Source organism: Choristoneura fumiferana, chromosome 6, assembly GCF_025370935.1.
Source record: "Choristoneura fumiferana chromosome 6, NRCan_CFum_1, whole genome shotgun sequence".
Taxonomy (NCBI): Eukaryota; Metazoa; Arthropoda; class Insecta; order Lepidoptera; family Tortricidae; genus Choristoneura; species Choristoneura fumiferana.
Window position 1 is genome coordinate 490,060 of NC_133477.1, and position 15,098 is coordinate 505,157.

A 15,098-nucleotide genomic window follows, 5' to 3' on the forward strand; every position below is an offset into this window, starting at 1 on the left:
TACAAAATCGCACTTCGCTCACCTGTCAAACTTCTGAAAGAGCTCACTTCACTTGTGACATTGACATTTATGTTTTTTTTGTTTGAAAGACAGGAGTCTTTATCCGAATGCCTTATTTTTGAACGAAACTTTTTCTGTCAAAAAAAAAACAGCATTTTTGTGGTCAAGTCATATAATAGCTTCTTGTCAAGTTTCCGTCAAGTTCTACAAGGTGTTAATAAGGTGTTAAAACTTAATTACTGTTAATAACAACTGGAGTGTACGGACGGACTTTTAATTAAGATTGACAAATCATCATTACAACCTGTTGGCAACACCAAGCAAATATAGGAAAGTTGTTCTTTTACCCATTCATTCATTTCCGCATCCACGGTGTAAAGTCATTCATTCACTCTCTCTCTCTCCGTTCATCTATGGAAACGTGTAATTGTTGTGCTATCAAAGAAATAAATCTATTTTATTAGAATCAGTGATTTTATTATATAATTAGGGAAACAAGAAGACGCAGCTCCCAACATGGTCCTTCGATAAGAGAAGAAAGAATAGAAGAAGAAATCACTTTGAAGCACCAATTCCAGAAAACCACGCGACACGCCCTAACTGCAAACTCCATCAGTGCGGCGCTTTATTCGTGGCATAAGAGAGCAAACAATTCAGGAATCAGAAGAAAAACTAGCCCCGCAAATCCACGTGCCCTGCAAAAGATCTCAGGCACGTGCAATATTATATTCGGTGGCTTGGCAAGATTCCTGCAAGAAAAAACAGCCCTGCAAACTCCGCGTAGCTTGCAAACAATCTTCAAGCACGTGCAACATTCGGCGGCTTATCAAAATTCCTGGAAGAAAAACCAGCCCTGCAAATCTGCGTGTCCTGCAAATCATCTCAGGCACGTGCAATATCATAAATATTCAGTGGCTTGGCGACGTTCCTGCTAAAAAAACCAGCCCTGCAAATCTGCGTGTCCTGCAAACCCTCTCAAGCACTCGGAAAGAAGTATTCAGCGGTTTGGCGAAATTTTCATGTAAGAAATACATAAATATCTTAACTAGACGCCATCATTGTCCTTGAGGCGCGAAGTAAATTTCTAGTTAATAATTTTTTCAAGATTGCATTCTATTTTCGAACTTAATATTCATACATCAAGAATCAAGATTCGTCAACATTTGTTTCGTCTGCTGAGTGAAACGGAACACCGGCAGGCAACATTCGACGCACGCACACATCGCATCGCGCAAGAGTCGTGTCGGCGCAACCATTCAATTCATTCGGTCATTTTAGAGACTTTTACGCTACGTTCGATCGACGCCATTTTGTGTGTGCTTCTTCGCGCTCGAAATTGTGACTGTGTTCATTTCTTGTTCTTTTTATTTTATAATACGCATTCTAGTAAGTGTAAAAGCTGTGCAATAACGCTTGTGAATTGTAATTTTGCCCAGAGTAGTAGGTACTATGTCGCAAGACATAAATCTAAAGCAACTGCGTGCCTCACGGGGCTACGCAAAAGCGTCAATAACCAGATTGTACAATTTCATAAATAACGCGCAGGATTTTGATGTAAGCGGCGTTTCAATCTTGCAATCTAAAAGAGCTCGAATCGTAGAGCTATTTTCTGAATACGAGTCGTACAATAAGCAAATATTGGCCCACGACGAAGATGATAGTGAGGATGTCGCGGATATTGAGGCTAAATATTTTCAAATTCTGACTGTGATCAATGAGGCCATCAAAGTAAAATCGTCTCCAGGGGCGGAGGCCAGCACTGCCTTCAAAGCAAAATTGCCCACTATTCATATAGAAACATTCACAGGAAAATACAGTGAGTACAATCCCTTCATAAGCCTTTCCGTGCCATCATCCATAACGACCGGTCAATCGATAATATTCAAAAGCTGTACTATCTCAAATCATTCTTGCAAAAAGAGCCATTAGACATCATAAAAAATTTGCCTTTAACAATAGGTAGCTATGAAGAGGCACTCAAGCTTCTCGATGAAAGGTACAATCACTCCTTTAAAATTATCAATGAACATATAAACTCCTTATTAGATCTAAATGCTCTGTTTAAACCTACTCCGAGTAATATTAGACAATTTGTGTCAAATATAAAACAATGTTTAGCTGCATTAAAAAATCTGAGTGTCAACACGGAATCCTGGGACTGTATCATTTTAGCTATCTTGTATCGCAAATTAGATGCTGAAACATCCCGAGCATACCAGTTGGGACGGTGTGGGACTTCAGATCCAACAGTGGCAGAATTTTTGCTATTCCTGGAAAAGAGAGCCCTCGCGTTGGAGAATGCTGAGTTGGCTCCGCAGAGGGCTACTAGGCTAGCCATCCATGCTGCAGCAGTGGAAACTTCATCATCTCCAGGATGCCGCTACTGTAAGTTGAACACTCATAAAATTTACTCATGCAATAATTTCAAATTATTAGCTGCAAAAGATAGAGTAGAATTTGTAAACAAAAATAAATTGTGCATCATTTGCCTTAACATGCACATAGGCAAATGCAAGTTTCATTTTAGGTGTGCACAATGCAAGCAGGCTCACAATTCATTGTTGCACACAGAAAACAACAACACAAGAGCCGAAGCTGTCACTTTAATGGCAGGAAACTCCACTAATGTCTTACTTCCCACAGCAAGAGTAAAACTCATAGCCCAAGACAACAAAGAAGTCTATGTCAAGGCCATCCTGGATTCGGCCTCTCAAGCTTCACTAGTCACAAGTAAGGTAGTAGACATTCTAGGGTTGACACCTGTGAGGAATGACACAAATATAATTGGGATAGCGAATTCCAATAACAGTACTAAGTACTCTATCCCTCTTGAGGTACACTCAATGTCATCTCCATTCAAAATCAACATCAATTGCCATGTAGTTGATGAAATAACTTGTCGTATGCCGCAAACAAAAATTGATTCATCATCAATCATTATACCACCAGGCATCCAATTAGCAGACGAAGACTTTAATATCCCATCCGAGATCAATATGCTTATGGGAGCTGATGTGTTTTTCCAGGTGCTTCTGCCGAGTCATCAACCACCTGCGGCTGCCACCAAGGTCTCCACTGGAGCGCAGCGCAGCAGGCAGCAGAGCCAATCCATGCCTGAGCCATCGAGCCAGCACAACACACACCTGGTCAACACACGCTTCGGGTACATAGTTGGAGGGGGCCTGCAATCTGCAGCATGTGATAAAGTTAGTCTACATTGCCAGGTATGCCATGATACTAACGCCGATATTAACAGCACGCTAAAGTCGTTTTGGAAAACAGAGGATGTCCCTGAAGTGTTCAAAGAAACAAAATCAGAGTTTGAACTCTGCGAACAAACATTTCAGGACACAGTTAAGTTAAATAATAATAAATTCCAAGTAGACTTACCCTTAAAGCTGCCACTAACTGAAGTGAAACAGGCATTAGGAAATTCCTTTGATCTGGCACTGTATCGATTTTTAAATCTGGAAAAAAAAACTGCATAAAAATATAAACATGCTTACTGAATACAAAAATTCATTCATGAGTATGTCGATTTGGGCCACGCCCACTTTGTAAATTTCGAGTCATATAATTTTGACAAGCAACCGATTTATTTTTTACCACATCACGCAGTCGTTAACGAAAATAGTACAACAACACGTACTCGCGTTGTGTTCGACGGTTCGCTAAAAACAAACAAAAAGATTCCCTTAACGACATATTATTAAATGGACCTATGGTTCAAAGGGATCTCTTCGATATCATCTTACTGTACAGATTTGGCGATCATACATTTAATACTGACATACAAAAAATGTTCAGAAATATATTAGTTAACCCAGAGCAAACTCCTCTGCAAAACATCCTATGGCGTGATAACCCTAACGATAAGCTGCAATGCATCTGCTTGGACACTGTAACATATGGTTTGAAAAGCTCAACTTATCTAGCTACAAGGTGTTTGCATGAGCTGGCAATTCAGCACGAAAACGACTTACCACTGGCATCTTTTTTGCTCAAAAACTGCACTTACGTTGATGATGTGTTATATTCGCACTCTGACTTACGCACTCTGCTTACCGCTAAAGCGCAATTGCAACAATTACTTAAGTTGGGAGGCTTCACCATGCATAAATGGTCTTCAAATAATGCCGAAGTACTTGCTGATATTCCTCCAACCCAATGTCAATTCAATCAAATAGACTTACAAAAAGAAAATGTCAATTTAAAAGCTCTAGGTTTGACAATAGATACTAAAAAAGATTGCTTTAAAATAGATTCGCCTAAACAAATAAAATCCGTACCTATAACAAAAAGAGAGATCCTCAGTCACATTTCCAAATTTTATGACCCCATGGGCTTTGTCAGTCCAGTCATAGTGAAAGCTAAAGTAATTATGCAGAAACTGTGGCTCGAGAAGATTGACTGGGATGCTTGTCCCCCTGAGGAAATCACAAGTGAGTGGTTGCACTTTGCTTCTAGCTTGGACAATATGCAAACAATTAATCTAAGCAGGAATATCCCAGTTCCTGACGACACTGAAGCTGTCCAGCTGATCGGGTTCGCCGACGCCTCCAGTAGCACAGGCTACGGGTGCTGTATCTACCTCCGTGTGGTCGAATTAACAGGTAATGCGAAATTATTCTTACTCTGTTCGAAATCAAGGATAAACCCACGCAAAGATAAATTATCAGTACCCAGATTGGAGCTCAATGCGGCACTGCTGCTAGCAAACCTGATGACAAAAGTGTATAACACACTAAAGATTAAAATCAAAGTCGACGATGTATATTTATACTCTGACTCACAGATTGTATTGGCATGGATTAAGACCGAATTATTTAAATTACAAGCCTATGTATCGAACAGGGTAAGAGTAATTCAGGAGTTGTGCGAGAGATGGCGCTGGCTGTATGTAAATACACATGAAAATCCAGCTGACTACATCAGCCGAGGGATGGACCCTCAAGAGCTTGCAGCGAGCGCCACCTGGTGGAATGGGCCAGCCTTCTTGCAAAACAGGGAGTACCAATGTGATAATACCATTGTTCTGCCTGAAAACTTACCTGAATTAAAACTTAGCTCAGCAATCTCCAACGACGTAGTGCTCGTAACTCAAAAAGAAAATGATATCTTTACATTTTTAGACAATTACTCGGATCTTAATAAAATGAAACGGGTACTAGCATACGTTTTAAGGTTTTGCAACAATATTAACCGAAAAAATGCGAAAATTAGCTGCAGTTATCTGCAAAGTTCTGAATTGGAACAGTCAATTATGTTCATTGTCAAACGCGAACAAAAAATACATTTTAAAGAAGAGTTAAAATGTTTAATTAACAATGAAAATGTAAAAGGCTCTTTAAAACCATTGTATCCATATCTTGATAAAACCGGTTTGATTAGAGTAACTGGGCGATTAGGAAACGCAAGTATACCTTTTTCTCAAAAACACCCTGTTATTTTACCCAAAGAGTCCCGAATTACAGATTTAATAATACATCATGAACACAAACGTTTGTTACATGCTCATCCAAAACTGCTGCTATCCAGTTTAAATAATAGGTTTTGGATTATAGATGGTATAAGACGAGTTAAGAAGATTGTTGACAAATGTTTAGTTTGTTTTAGACTAAAGGCTGAGACTGCTAAACAGCTCATGGGTTCCTTGCCACCTCAAAGAGTCACTGCCTGTCGACCGTTTCAGAAAGTAGGTATAGACTACGCCGGACCAATACCGGTTAAAAATTCTCGCGTCAGACGCTCAGTTGAAACCAAAGGTTACATATGTGTAATTGTATGCTTTGTCACAAAGGCAACGCATCTAGAGCTAGCCTCAGATTTAACCACTGAAGCTTTCATAGCCTGCTTAAAGCGATTTATAGCTAGAAGAGGCTTACCTACTGATATATTTTGTGACAACGCAGGCTGCTTTAAGGGGGCAAAAAACGAACTCGATAAATTGTATTTATTGCACTCATCTCAAACTCACCAAACACAGGTGCAACATTCCATGTCCAATCAGGGCATCAATTTTCATTTCGTGCCAAGTTATTCGCCTGTGTTTGCGGGCCTAGCCGAGGCTTGTGTAAAAAGTACCAAATTTCATTTAAAGCGAATTATTCAAAATTATGTATTAACTTATGAACAATTGAATACTATATTGACTCAGATAGAAGCCGTACTAAATTCGAGACCGCTCATGCCAGTCACAGCTTCAGATACAAACGATTTTAGTTACATCACCCCAGGCCACTTCTTGATAGGCACGGCTTTGACCTGTTTACCTGAGGAAAATAGTTGTGATATACCTACTAACCGCTTAAAATTTTGGCAAATTTGTAATGCTGTAAAACAACACTTCTGGAAAGTGTGGCATAATCAATATTTAAATATTTTACAATGCCGCCCCAAGTGGCGCGATAACCTTCCAAATGTAAAAGAAGGAATGTTAGTGCTTCTCAGAGAACCTAACTTGCCCCCAATGTCATGGCCCCTGGCTAGAATAATCAAGGTGTTCCCAGGCACCGATGACAAGGTGCGTGTTGTAGAGCTTGTAGCGCCTAACAGACAAATATACAAACGCTCATTGTCTGGAATTTGTATTCTACCAGTTGAACTTTAATTTCCACTTCATAGGAGTGCATGTTACACAAAATAATAAGTTGTAACTTTTTAATAGCCTCAATTGGTTTAGGTATTATTATAGCATGTACTAGGTAATTAGATATAACTGTCTTAATTGTATCTAGGCTACTTAGTTATAGGAACCACAAAGGTTCAAAAAGAATACTATGTTCCTCATTGTTATAAATAAAATTTAATTTTAGTTTATAGTCAATTAAAGTGAATGACTAATTTGTGTTAGTTTGGTTTAACATACAAAGATAGTATGTAAATTTAAAAAACTTTAAGTATAAGGGTTTGTTTAGAAGAAATTTTAATTCTTTGTTGATTTATTTTTTAACATACAGACAGTATGTAAACTTACTTTCTATATAAAAAAGGCTTTGTTTTAAAGTTTTACAGCTAGTTTTGCTTATATACATGTTGTAAAAATAATGACAAATGTAAGTCAAGATGTTGGTTTTTTAAATATAATGGCCCCTAAGTTGGCAGATAATTTCTTGTGCCCCCCCAGCATGTTGGCAACACCAAGCAAATATAGGAAAGTTGTTCTTTTACCCATTCATTCATTTCCGCATCCACGGTGTAAAGTCATTCACTCACTCTCTCTCTCTCCGTTCATCTATGGAAACGTGTAATTGTTGTGCTATCAAAGAAATAAATCTATTTTATTAGAATCAGTGATTTTATTACATAATTAGGGAAACAAGAAGACGCAGCTCCAACACTACCTACTTTGAAACAGATTAACAAGGATGTAATTAAATAACTGAAAACTTCAGACACCCCAAAAATATTTTTTCATTTTAAATCAGTCGATTACATTTAGTTTTGAATACCTTCATTATTTTAAATGATATTCGTGTGTTTTGCTAAGTCAGTAATTCTACTTCATTTCTAATTCGATACTCATGATTTGTATAATAATATGTCACGATGTCACGTTTACGTTTTTACTGATTTTACAAGAGAAACATGAGAAAAACCATAAGGAAAAACGAAAAACACAGTGACAGCAAACCGGCCAGTATTAAATTATTAAAATAGTATGCAACCTCGCTAAAACATTTAATTGGCGCCTGTTGCAGTCGTAACTTTTAGACCGGGCACAATCAAAAAGGGATTTAAAAACACAAACGACACAACCTACTTTAAAACATAGTGTAATCGATTCTACTCTCGATTCTGAGCAAACTACTTTCTGGTTTTCAGTTATTTAATTAACAACTTTTATAAGCAGCGGTTTCATAAGAAAAAAATACAAGTTTTACTTCTAAAATTCAATTTTTGTTGACTCCATTGTAATGAATTTACTGGAGATAATTTTGTAATCACTGTCACACATTGTGTGCAAAAGAACAATTTTTTGGTCCAAATCGAACAGAAGAATGGCTGAGGATACATTATATCATATAATATAATTTATATGTTGTGTGTGGTGTGTTATAGTCGGCGATGGCGCTGGGGCGCGGCTGGGCGGCGTGGCGCTGGCGGTGCTGGCGCGTGCGGCGCTGCACGCGCGGCTGTATGTTGTGTGTGGTGTGTTATGAAATGAAATGAAAATTAAATTAAATGAAACGAAATGAGATGAACAATTACTATTATAAGTACATAAGTCAGTATGCTCGCTTCGCTTATATTTGAATGAAGTTTCACGTGGGCCAACTATGTAGTACAAATGAAAGAAATAAAGAAAGAAAATACATTTATTCACAATGTAATACAAGACACAACAATATTATTAAATACAAATAGACAACACGTAGGAAAGTATGTGTCAAATAGCACAAAAATGTGCAAGAATATGGCAAGAATATACTGGCAAGGTTTTTTTACGTTACTATTTCCACTGCATAAAAAAACAAGGAATATGTTCTATACAGCTAACCAGAAATGAAAACAGGGTGAAGCCAGACGAACGTTATTTCTGCTGCATTCGCTTTCATAGAAAAATCCAGTTTGTGACACAGCGACTCAAAATGAGTTGGACAAACCAAAATTACTCGACCGAAAATACGCATTTAAAAAAATACGTGTGCTCGTCTGGCTGCACACCTCTTACTAACTACCGGTTTTCAAAACAGGAACTTATTTTAAAATTATGTAGAATGCGGTAACGTTCTTCAGTAAATAATAAGATGTATGGCTTATAAAATAAATGAGATGAAAAAAAGGAACGAAGAGAAAGGAGAAATAAAACGTGAAATCACTAGGTATGTTTATCGTTATTAATAGTGTTTTGGACGACAGTTACTTTATTGACCGATAGGTGTCGCTGTACTTAAAATAACCTAGATAACGTTTGACTGACTGTAAAACCATAAGATTGTTGAATGATTGAGGATTAAACGGATTGGCATAGCAACGGTGTTTGATGTAAACAAAGTGGTCCATACGAGCGGATAGGAAACAGTGACAGTGACAGTGAGTAGGAAGTGAAGTATAGACAGTGTAGTGCAAAGAGGTAAGTACAGTGAAGTGAAGTGTCAGTGTCAGTGAAACGAACTTAGCGGAAAAATCGTAGCTGTCAAAGACTTGCAAAATTTCAGAATCTTATTCTATGGACTTAGTAAATTCAGCGCGCGAAATTTAAAGACTTGTAAAATTTTCAAAATTCTTTCTATGGACTTAAAAAAATCGAAGTGGTATTTGTATGGTTTATTCTATGGACTTAGACAAATTTGAATAATTTTAGGACTTGTAATTTTTTTGGACTTTTATCCTATGGACTTGTAAATTTTTTCAAAATTAACGTGTTTATAAAAGAGGGTTTCAAGATGTCAAAAGAACTTTTGGGACTAATAGCTGAACAAGAACAGGCGATGGGGATTATCCAAAAATGCAAATAAATTTTAAGAACACAGGAAAAGCGAGATTGACAAGAGGATATGTCAAAGCGAGAAAAGAAACTTTAGAGGAATATTGGAAGAATTTTGTGGAGACAAATCGAGAAGATTGTTTATACAATACCTGGCCACCCAGCAAGGTATTGTATAAACAAATCATCCGTCACATCTGTGGAAAAAGACACCATACACTGTTGCATAGAGGTTACACATACAGCCATTCCATGAGAGAGAAAAACTTAAGAGAACAAGAGAGATAGAACATGAGAAACAAATCAGAGAAGCAAAACATGAGAGACAAAACAGAGAAACAAAACATGAGAAACAAAACAGAGAGATAAAACAACAGAAACAGAGCAGAGAGATAAACCAGAGATTGAAAACAATGAAAATACCAACCAGAAACAAAAACGAGCAAGTAGGAAGAGAGATAAATAATCACAAAGAGAAGGAGTAGATGAGTTACATGATAAAACAATGACAAAGTATAAAGAAAACTACATAAAGAAGATAGAGATGAAGCACAACAGAAGAATAGAAAATCAAAACCAATCAACACCAAATTTTAATTCGGGAGAATCCAGACTACAAAATTGTAGATTCAATAGCGAAAAGTTCACGACAAAGCCAAACAGAAGAAAATAATTATAAAACGCACAAACAAAAGTTAAATTAGAGTAAACCAAACGAAACGAGAATAAAGAGAAACTTACCTTAACCGAGGGATAAGTACCTGCATAGAGAAATCTAAATAGAACCAAAAATAACTTATCTTTCCGAAACCTAGCGTAGATAATGAAATCCTGAAATCACGTCGTGTTTATACAAGAAAACTAAAGACAAAGATGTATTCAAAATTTAGAAGAAAAAGCAATAGAATGATTTGACTATGATACAAAGAACAATAAATACAGTCCACTTAAAGAAGAATCGAGCTATATGAAGAAAAATCTGTGCTTTATCAGTCAGTAACGTGTTTGGACAGTTTTGGAGTTAACATAAAGTACAGTCGTCACAATTTTACAGTAAAATGACTTTAGTCATTTTAGGCGGGAGTATGTTTTGGACGACAGTTACTTTATTGACCGATAGGTGTCGCTGTACTTAAAAATAACCTAGATAACGTTTGACTGACTGTAAAACCATAAGATTGTTGAATGATTGAGGATTAAACGGATTGGCATAGCAACGGTGTTTGATGTTAACAAATAGTAATAGACAAGACAAGGTGTCTGTTGTACAATATTTGTCAGATGTATCTGATGAGATGAGAGAGAGAAGTCGTAAGCTGGTCAGGCGGTCGGGTCACGCTTCACGCTTCACGCTACGGCCGCCTGCAGCGCGCGCCAGTGGGCCTGGCGCTCGGCGCGCAGTGCGGCGCCGCGCCCTCCAGCAGCGCGCTCAGCAGCGGCGCGTGCGCCTGCGCCGCCTCCGCGTAGCGCGAGCCCGCCGCGCCGTCGCTGCGCACAGACGCTTCCACGGTAATGTCATCTGAAAACAATTGAAAAACTATTATAGTTATACGCTTTCAAACTGATTTATTTTATTTTGTCTATTTTATTTTATTCGGAAAACCAACAGCTTAAATTAACTCAGGTGGATTGCAAAACATGTAACAATAAAGCCAATTAAAGGTTCATCATTAGTACTTTGTACGTATTTCGCATCTGTATCGAGTAGAAGCTTTAATATATTACGAGTATACCCGAGGTATTAGAGATATTAATCGTATACACCGTCGGTGAATCATACGTAAACCATTTCGACACTCGGTAAAAACTATTATTAGTTTGCGCTGTAAACTGTCATTTCCTTTTATTATTTACTAGCGGCCTGCCCCGGCTTCGCACGGGCAAAGTAAAAAAAAACGGCCAAGTGCGAGTCGGGCTCTCGTACGAAGGGTTCCGTACCTATACAACATTAGACATTAGCATAAAACGGCAAAAAAACACGTTTGCTGTATCAGATCGGAGCCCCCCTTAAACATTTATTTTGTTCTGTTTGTATTTATTATTTTTAAATGATTTTGATATAAAATATAATCACAATAATTTTAAATGTATGTTTTATTTATAAAATCGTTTTACTTCAAAACGATTTTTATAGTCTATGGTCATTCATTACGAATGGCACATCACTAAGTGGGCGGTGCCCGTCCATGAAGTACGGTATTCTCTGTAGTACATTGTACCGAAAATTATTGTAAAACTTGACGTGCGTGATCTGTCAAAAGTTAAATAAACATAGATGTGCCGTACTTACCGCAGAAAGACGGCCAGGGCAAAAATAGCAAAGTCCGGCACGTGCTGAGCTCCAGTAGAACTTGGTGCGCTCGCGCCGTGGCGCCGTGCCGCGGCACCCCCTCCCCCGCCCCCGCCCCCTCGTCCGCATACGAGTCGTGTGCGGTGACACGCGCGTGGCCGACGCACCGCGCGCCGCACAGGAAGCGCGCCGTGTACCGCCACGACGTATAGTTGCTCCACTGCTCCTCTATCCACCATGACTCGCTGCATACATATCAAACTTGAGTTATATCATAACATAACTATCAACTTTGACCGACGTATTGTGCGTGATTGCCGCAGAACGCCCTCGAACGTCTGTTAATAATTATATTTTAATTAATTTTCAGATAATTACATCCATTAATGTTAGTAAAAAGTATACAAATAACTTATCAATCTATTGTTAGTAAAAATTACAGTTAAATGTCAACAGTTTAAAATAAAAATAAAAATTTATTACAAAATTAATAAATTAAATGTCCGAAAAATAATAATAATAATAATAATAAAATTAAAGGAGCCGTTGGAATGGAGGCATAGGTGCGTTAATGAGGTCGCATGTGACAGTCACTGCAGTAAAATAATTTCAAGCCTTCATCGACAATGAACATAGCATCAAGACGCTACTTTCCTTTTGTCAAAGAACCTCACGATATAATCATCACAAGGTAATCAAACGCAAGTGCAAGCGTACGATATGGGCGATCAATAAAAAAAGTTTTTTTGCTTGACTTGCTTTGACTGTACCTTTTGTTGACTGTACTGAACGTGTATTGTCACCCAAATTACATTTGCACACCAAATTTTAAGCTGATGCCAGTAACTGTTGAAGAGTTCGGTCCTATGGAGACGATCCTGGCCGGACTACCGGATGTCACTACCAGATTATTGTATACCAAATTTCAAGTCAATCCAACTACAGGAAGTTGGTCGAATTTAACTTGCAAGATTTGATTACAAAAAAACTAATAAAAGGTTGTAAAAAGGAAAAACGCACTCCTCTGTGGAATCTTTTCACCGGAAATGTCAACGAGGTAACTACTTTAAATCTAGCAATCTACGAACAAATAATATATTTATTTATTCGTAGCTAGCAATTAAATAATCTCGCAGGCGTCTGTGAAAAAGTTTCATAGCGTTTCAGTTCGGTTTCTTCGAGTGCATTACATATTACATACATGTGATTGTAATGTGCGTGCAAGTTGTTGAAGTCTGCGAGATGCGCGGCGAGCACGTGCGGTGGCGTGCGTGGGGCGGCGCCCTCCAGCCGCGCGTGCAGCGCCGCACGCGCCAGCAGCACCACCAGCGCCAGCGCCGCCGCGCAGCGCCAGCGCCACGCCGCCCAGCCGCGCCCCAGCGCCATCGCCGACTATAAAACACCACACACAACATACAGCCGCGCGTGCAGCGCCGCACGCGCCAGCAGCGCCACCAGCGCCAGCGCCGCCGCGCAGCGCCAGCGCCACGCCGCCCAGCCGCGCCCCAGCGCCATCGCCGACTATAACACACCACACACAACATACAGCCGCGCGTGCAGCGCCGCACGCGCCAGCAGCGCCACCAGCGCCAGCGCCGCCGCGCAGCGCCAGCGCCACGCCGCCCAGCCGCGCCCCAGCGCCATCGCCGACTATAACACACCACACACAACATACAGCCGCGCGTGCAGCGCCGCACGCGCCAGCAGCGCCACCAGCGCCAGCGCCGCCGCGCAGCGCCAGCGCCACGCCGCCCAGCCGCGCCCCAGCGCCATCGCCGACTATAACACACCACACACAACATACAGCCGCGCGTGCAGCGCCGCACGCGCCAGCAGCGCCACCAGCGCCAGCGCCGCCGCGCAGCGCCAGCGCCACGCCGCCCAGCCGCGCCCCAGCGCCATCGCCGACTATAAAACACCACACACAACATACAGCCGCGCGTGCAGCGCCGCACGCGCCAGCAGCGCCACCAGCGCCAGCGCCGCCGCGCAGCGCCAGCGCCACGCCGCCCAGCCGCGCCCCAGCGCCATCGCCGACTATAACACACCACACACAACATACAGCCGCGCGTGCAGCGCCGCACGCGCCAGCAGCGCCACCAGCGCCAGCGCCGCCGCGCAGCGCCAGCGCCACGCCGCCCAGCCGCGCCCCAGCGCCATCGCCGACTATAAAACACACACACAACATACAGCCGCGCGTGCAGCGCCGCACGCGCCAGCAGCGCCACCAGCGCCAGCGCCGCCGCGCAGCGCCAGCGCCACGCCGCCCAGCCGCGCCCCAGCGCCATCGCCGACTATAACACACCACACACAACATACAGCCGCGCGTGCAGCGCCGCACGCGCCAGCAGCGCCACCAGCGCCAGCGCCGCCGCGCAGCGCCAGCGCCACGCCGCCCAGCCGCGCCCCAGCGCCATCGCCGACTATAAAACACCACACACAACATACAGCCGCGCGTGCAGCGCCGCACGCGCCAGCAGCGCCACCAGCGCCAGCGCCGCCGCGCAGCGCCAGCGCCACGCCGCCCAGCCGCGCCCCAGCGCCATCGCCGACTATAACACACCACACACACAGACACAGACACGAGACACCGCAGTGGCTCTCACACTTATGAAAAGTAGGTAGGTACTTTTGTTCGACTCCCGCTCGAAACAAGCGTCAATGTCACCAAGATGGAGGGGCAGACAAAATGTAACGAGACGTTTCGAGGCTGCGTGCTGCGTCGTTACCTCAGTGCAGTAACTAGGTATCTCAAGTTAGGTCTGTCGTTCTGGGTCTGGGACGTATTACTGACGCTCGTTTTGAAAACCTACCTTGAACCAAATATTAACTCACCTTAGAGAAGATTTTTGAAGTAATCCTTAAATTGAAATAATATTCAGCAAATGGCACATGGTACATCCAGTGACATGGAGTCGAAAAATAAATTACTTAATGTTTAATTATATCACTGTAAGGTTTACACTTTCACGAGAGCCAGCTTAATCCAAAGAAACTTGTGGAGCAATCGATGTTATATTAAATTATAATGTATAATTCAGTAACACGGTTGCGCGGACGCGGACGGAAGCGGCGCCGATAAGGATAACAGCATCCGTGGAGTGGACGTAGCGAGCGGAGCCGCGCCGTGATGAGGTCGAGTCGAGACCCGAGGGGCTACAACGAAATTAGAAGTTCGTATCGTACCTCCCTCTCGCTCTCGTTTTAAATAATATTAGCGTCACCGGAACGGCGCAATACGAAGTTGGAATTTTGGAATTTTATTATATGTATAGGGTATAGTATTATAGGGCTGGGTTAGGCGTACGTTGCGTTTGCGGCGCGTCTCGTCGCGGGGTGGTGGCGCGCCCGCGCCGGCTTCTCACCAGATGTTATTCT

At 41.7% G+C, this 15,098-nt stretch overlaps 4 protein-coding genes across 4 annotated transcripts in view; 1 reads left to right on the forward strand and 3 right to left on the reverse strand.

The window, feature by feature from the left end:
• RpL38 (ribosomal protein L38) overlaps positions 1 to 86 on the reverse strand; it is a 43,611-nt gene extending 43,525 nt beyond the window's left edge. Inside the window, exon 1 of the mRNA XM_074088797.1 lies at positions 23 to 86. The gene's annotated coding sequence lies outside the window, so the exon portion shown is untranslated. The remainder of the gene's footprint in view (positions 1 to 22) is intronic.
• Positions 1 to 15,098, reverse strand: part of LOC141428783 (uncharacterized) — a gene marked incomplete in the record, with an annotated part of 528,375 nt that overhangs the window by 369,437 nt on the left and 143,840 nt on the right.
• LOC141428773 (uncharacterized) lies at positions 1,124 to 3,686 on the forward strand. Its single transcript, XM_074088781.1, has 3 exons — positions 1,124 to 1,816; positions 2,194 to 2,385; positions 3,027 to 3,686. Exons 1-3 carry the CDS (start codon positions 1,450 to 1,452, stop codon positions 3,116 to 3,118), a joined length of 651 nt encoding a protein of 216 aa, XP_073944882.1. The 5' UTR covers positions 1,124 to 1,449; the 3' UTR covers positions 3,119 to 3,686.
• Positions 9,914 to 13,624, reverse strand: LOC141428782 (uncharacterized). Its single transcript, XM_074088792.1, has 3 exons — positions 12,922 to 13,624; positions 11,721 to 11,965; positions 9,914 to 10,949 (listed from the first exon to the last, which is right to left on the reverse strand). The coding sequence occupies exons 1-3, from the start codon at positions 13,104 to 13,106 to the stop codon at positions 10,783 to 10,785; spliced, it is 597 nt and encodes a 198-aa protein (XP_073944893.1). The 5' UTR covers positions 13,107 to 13,624; the 3' UTR covers positions 9,914 to 10,782.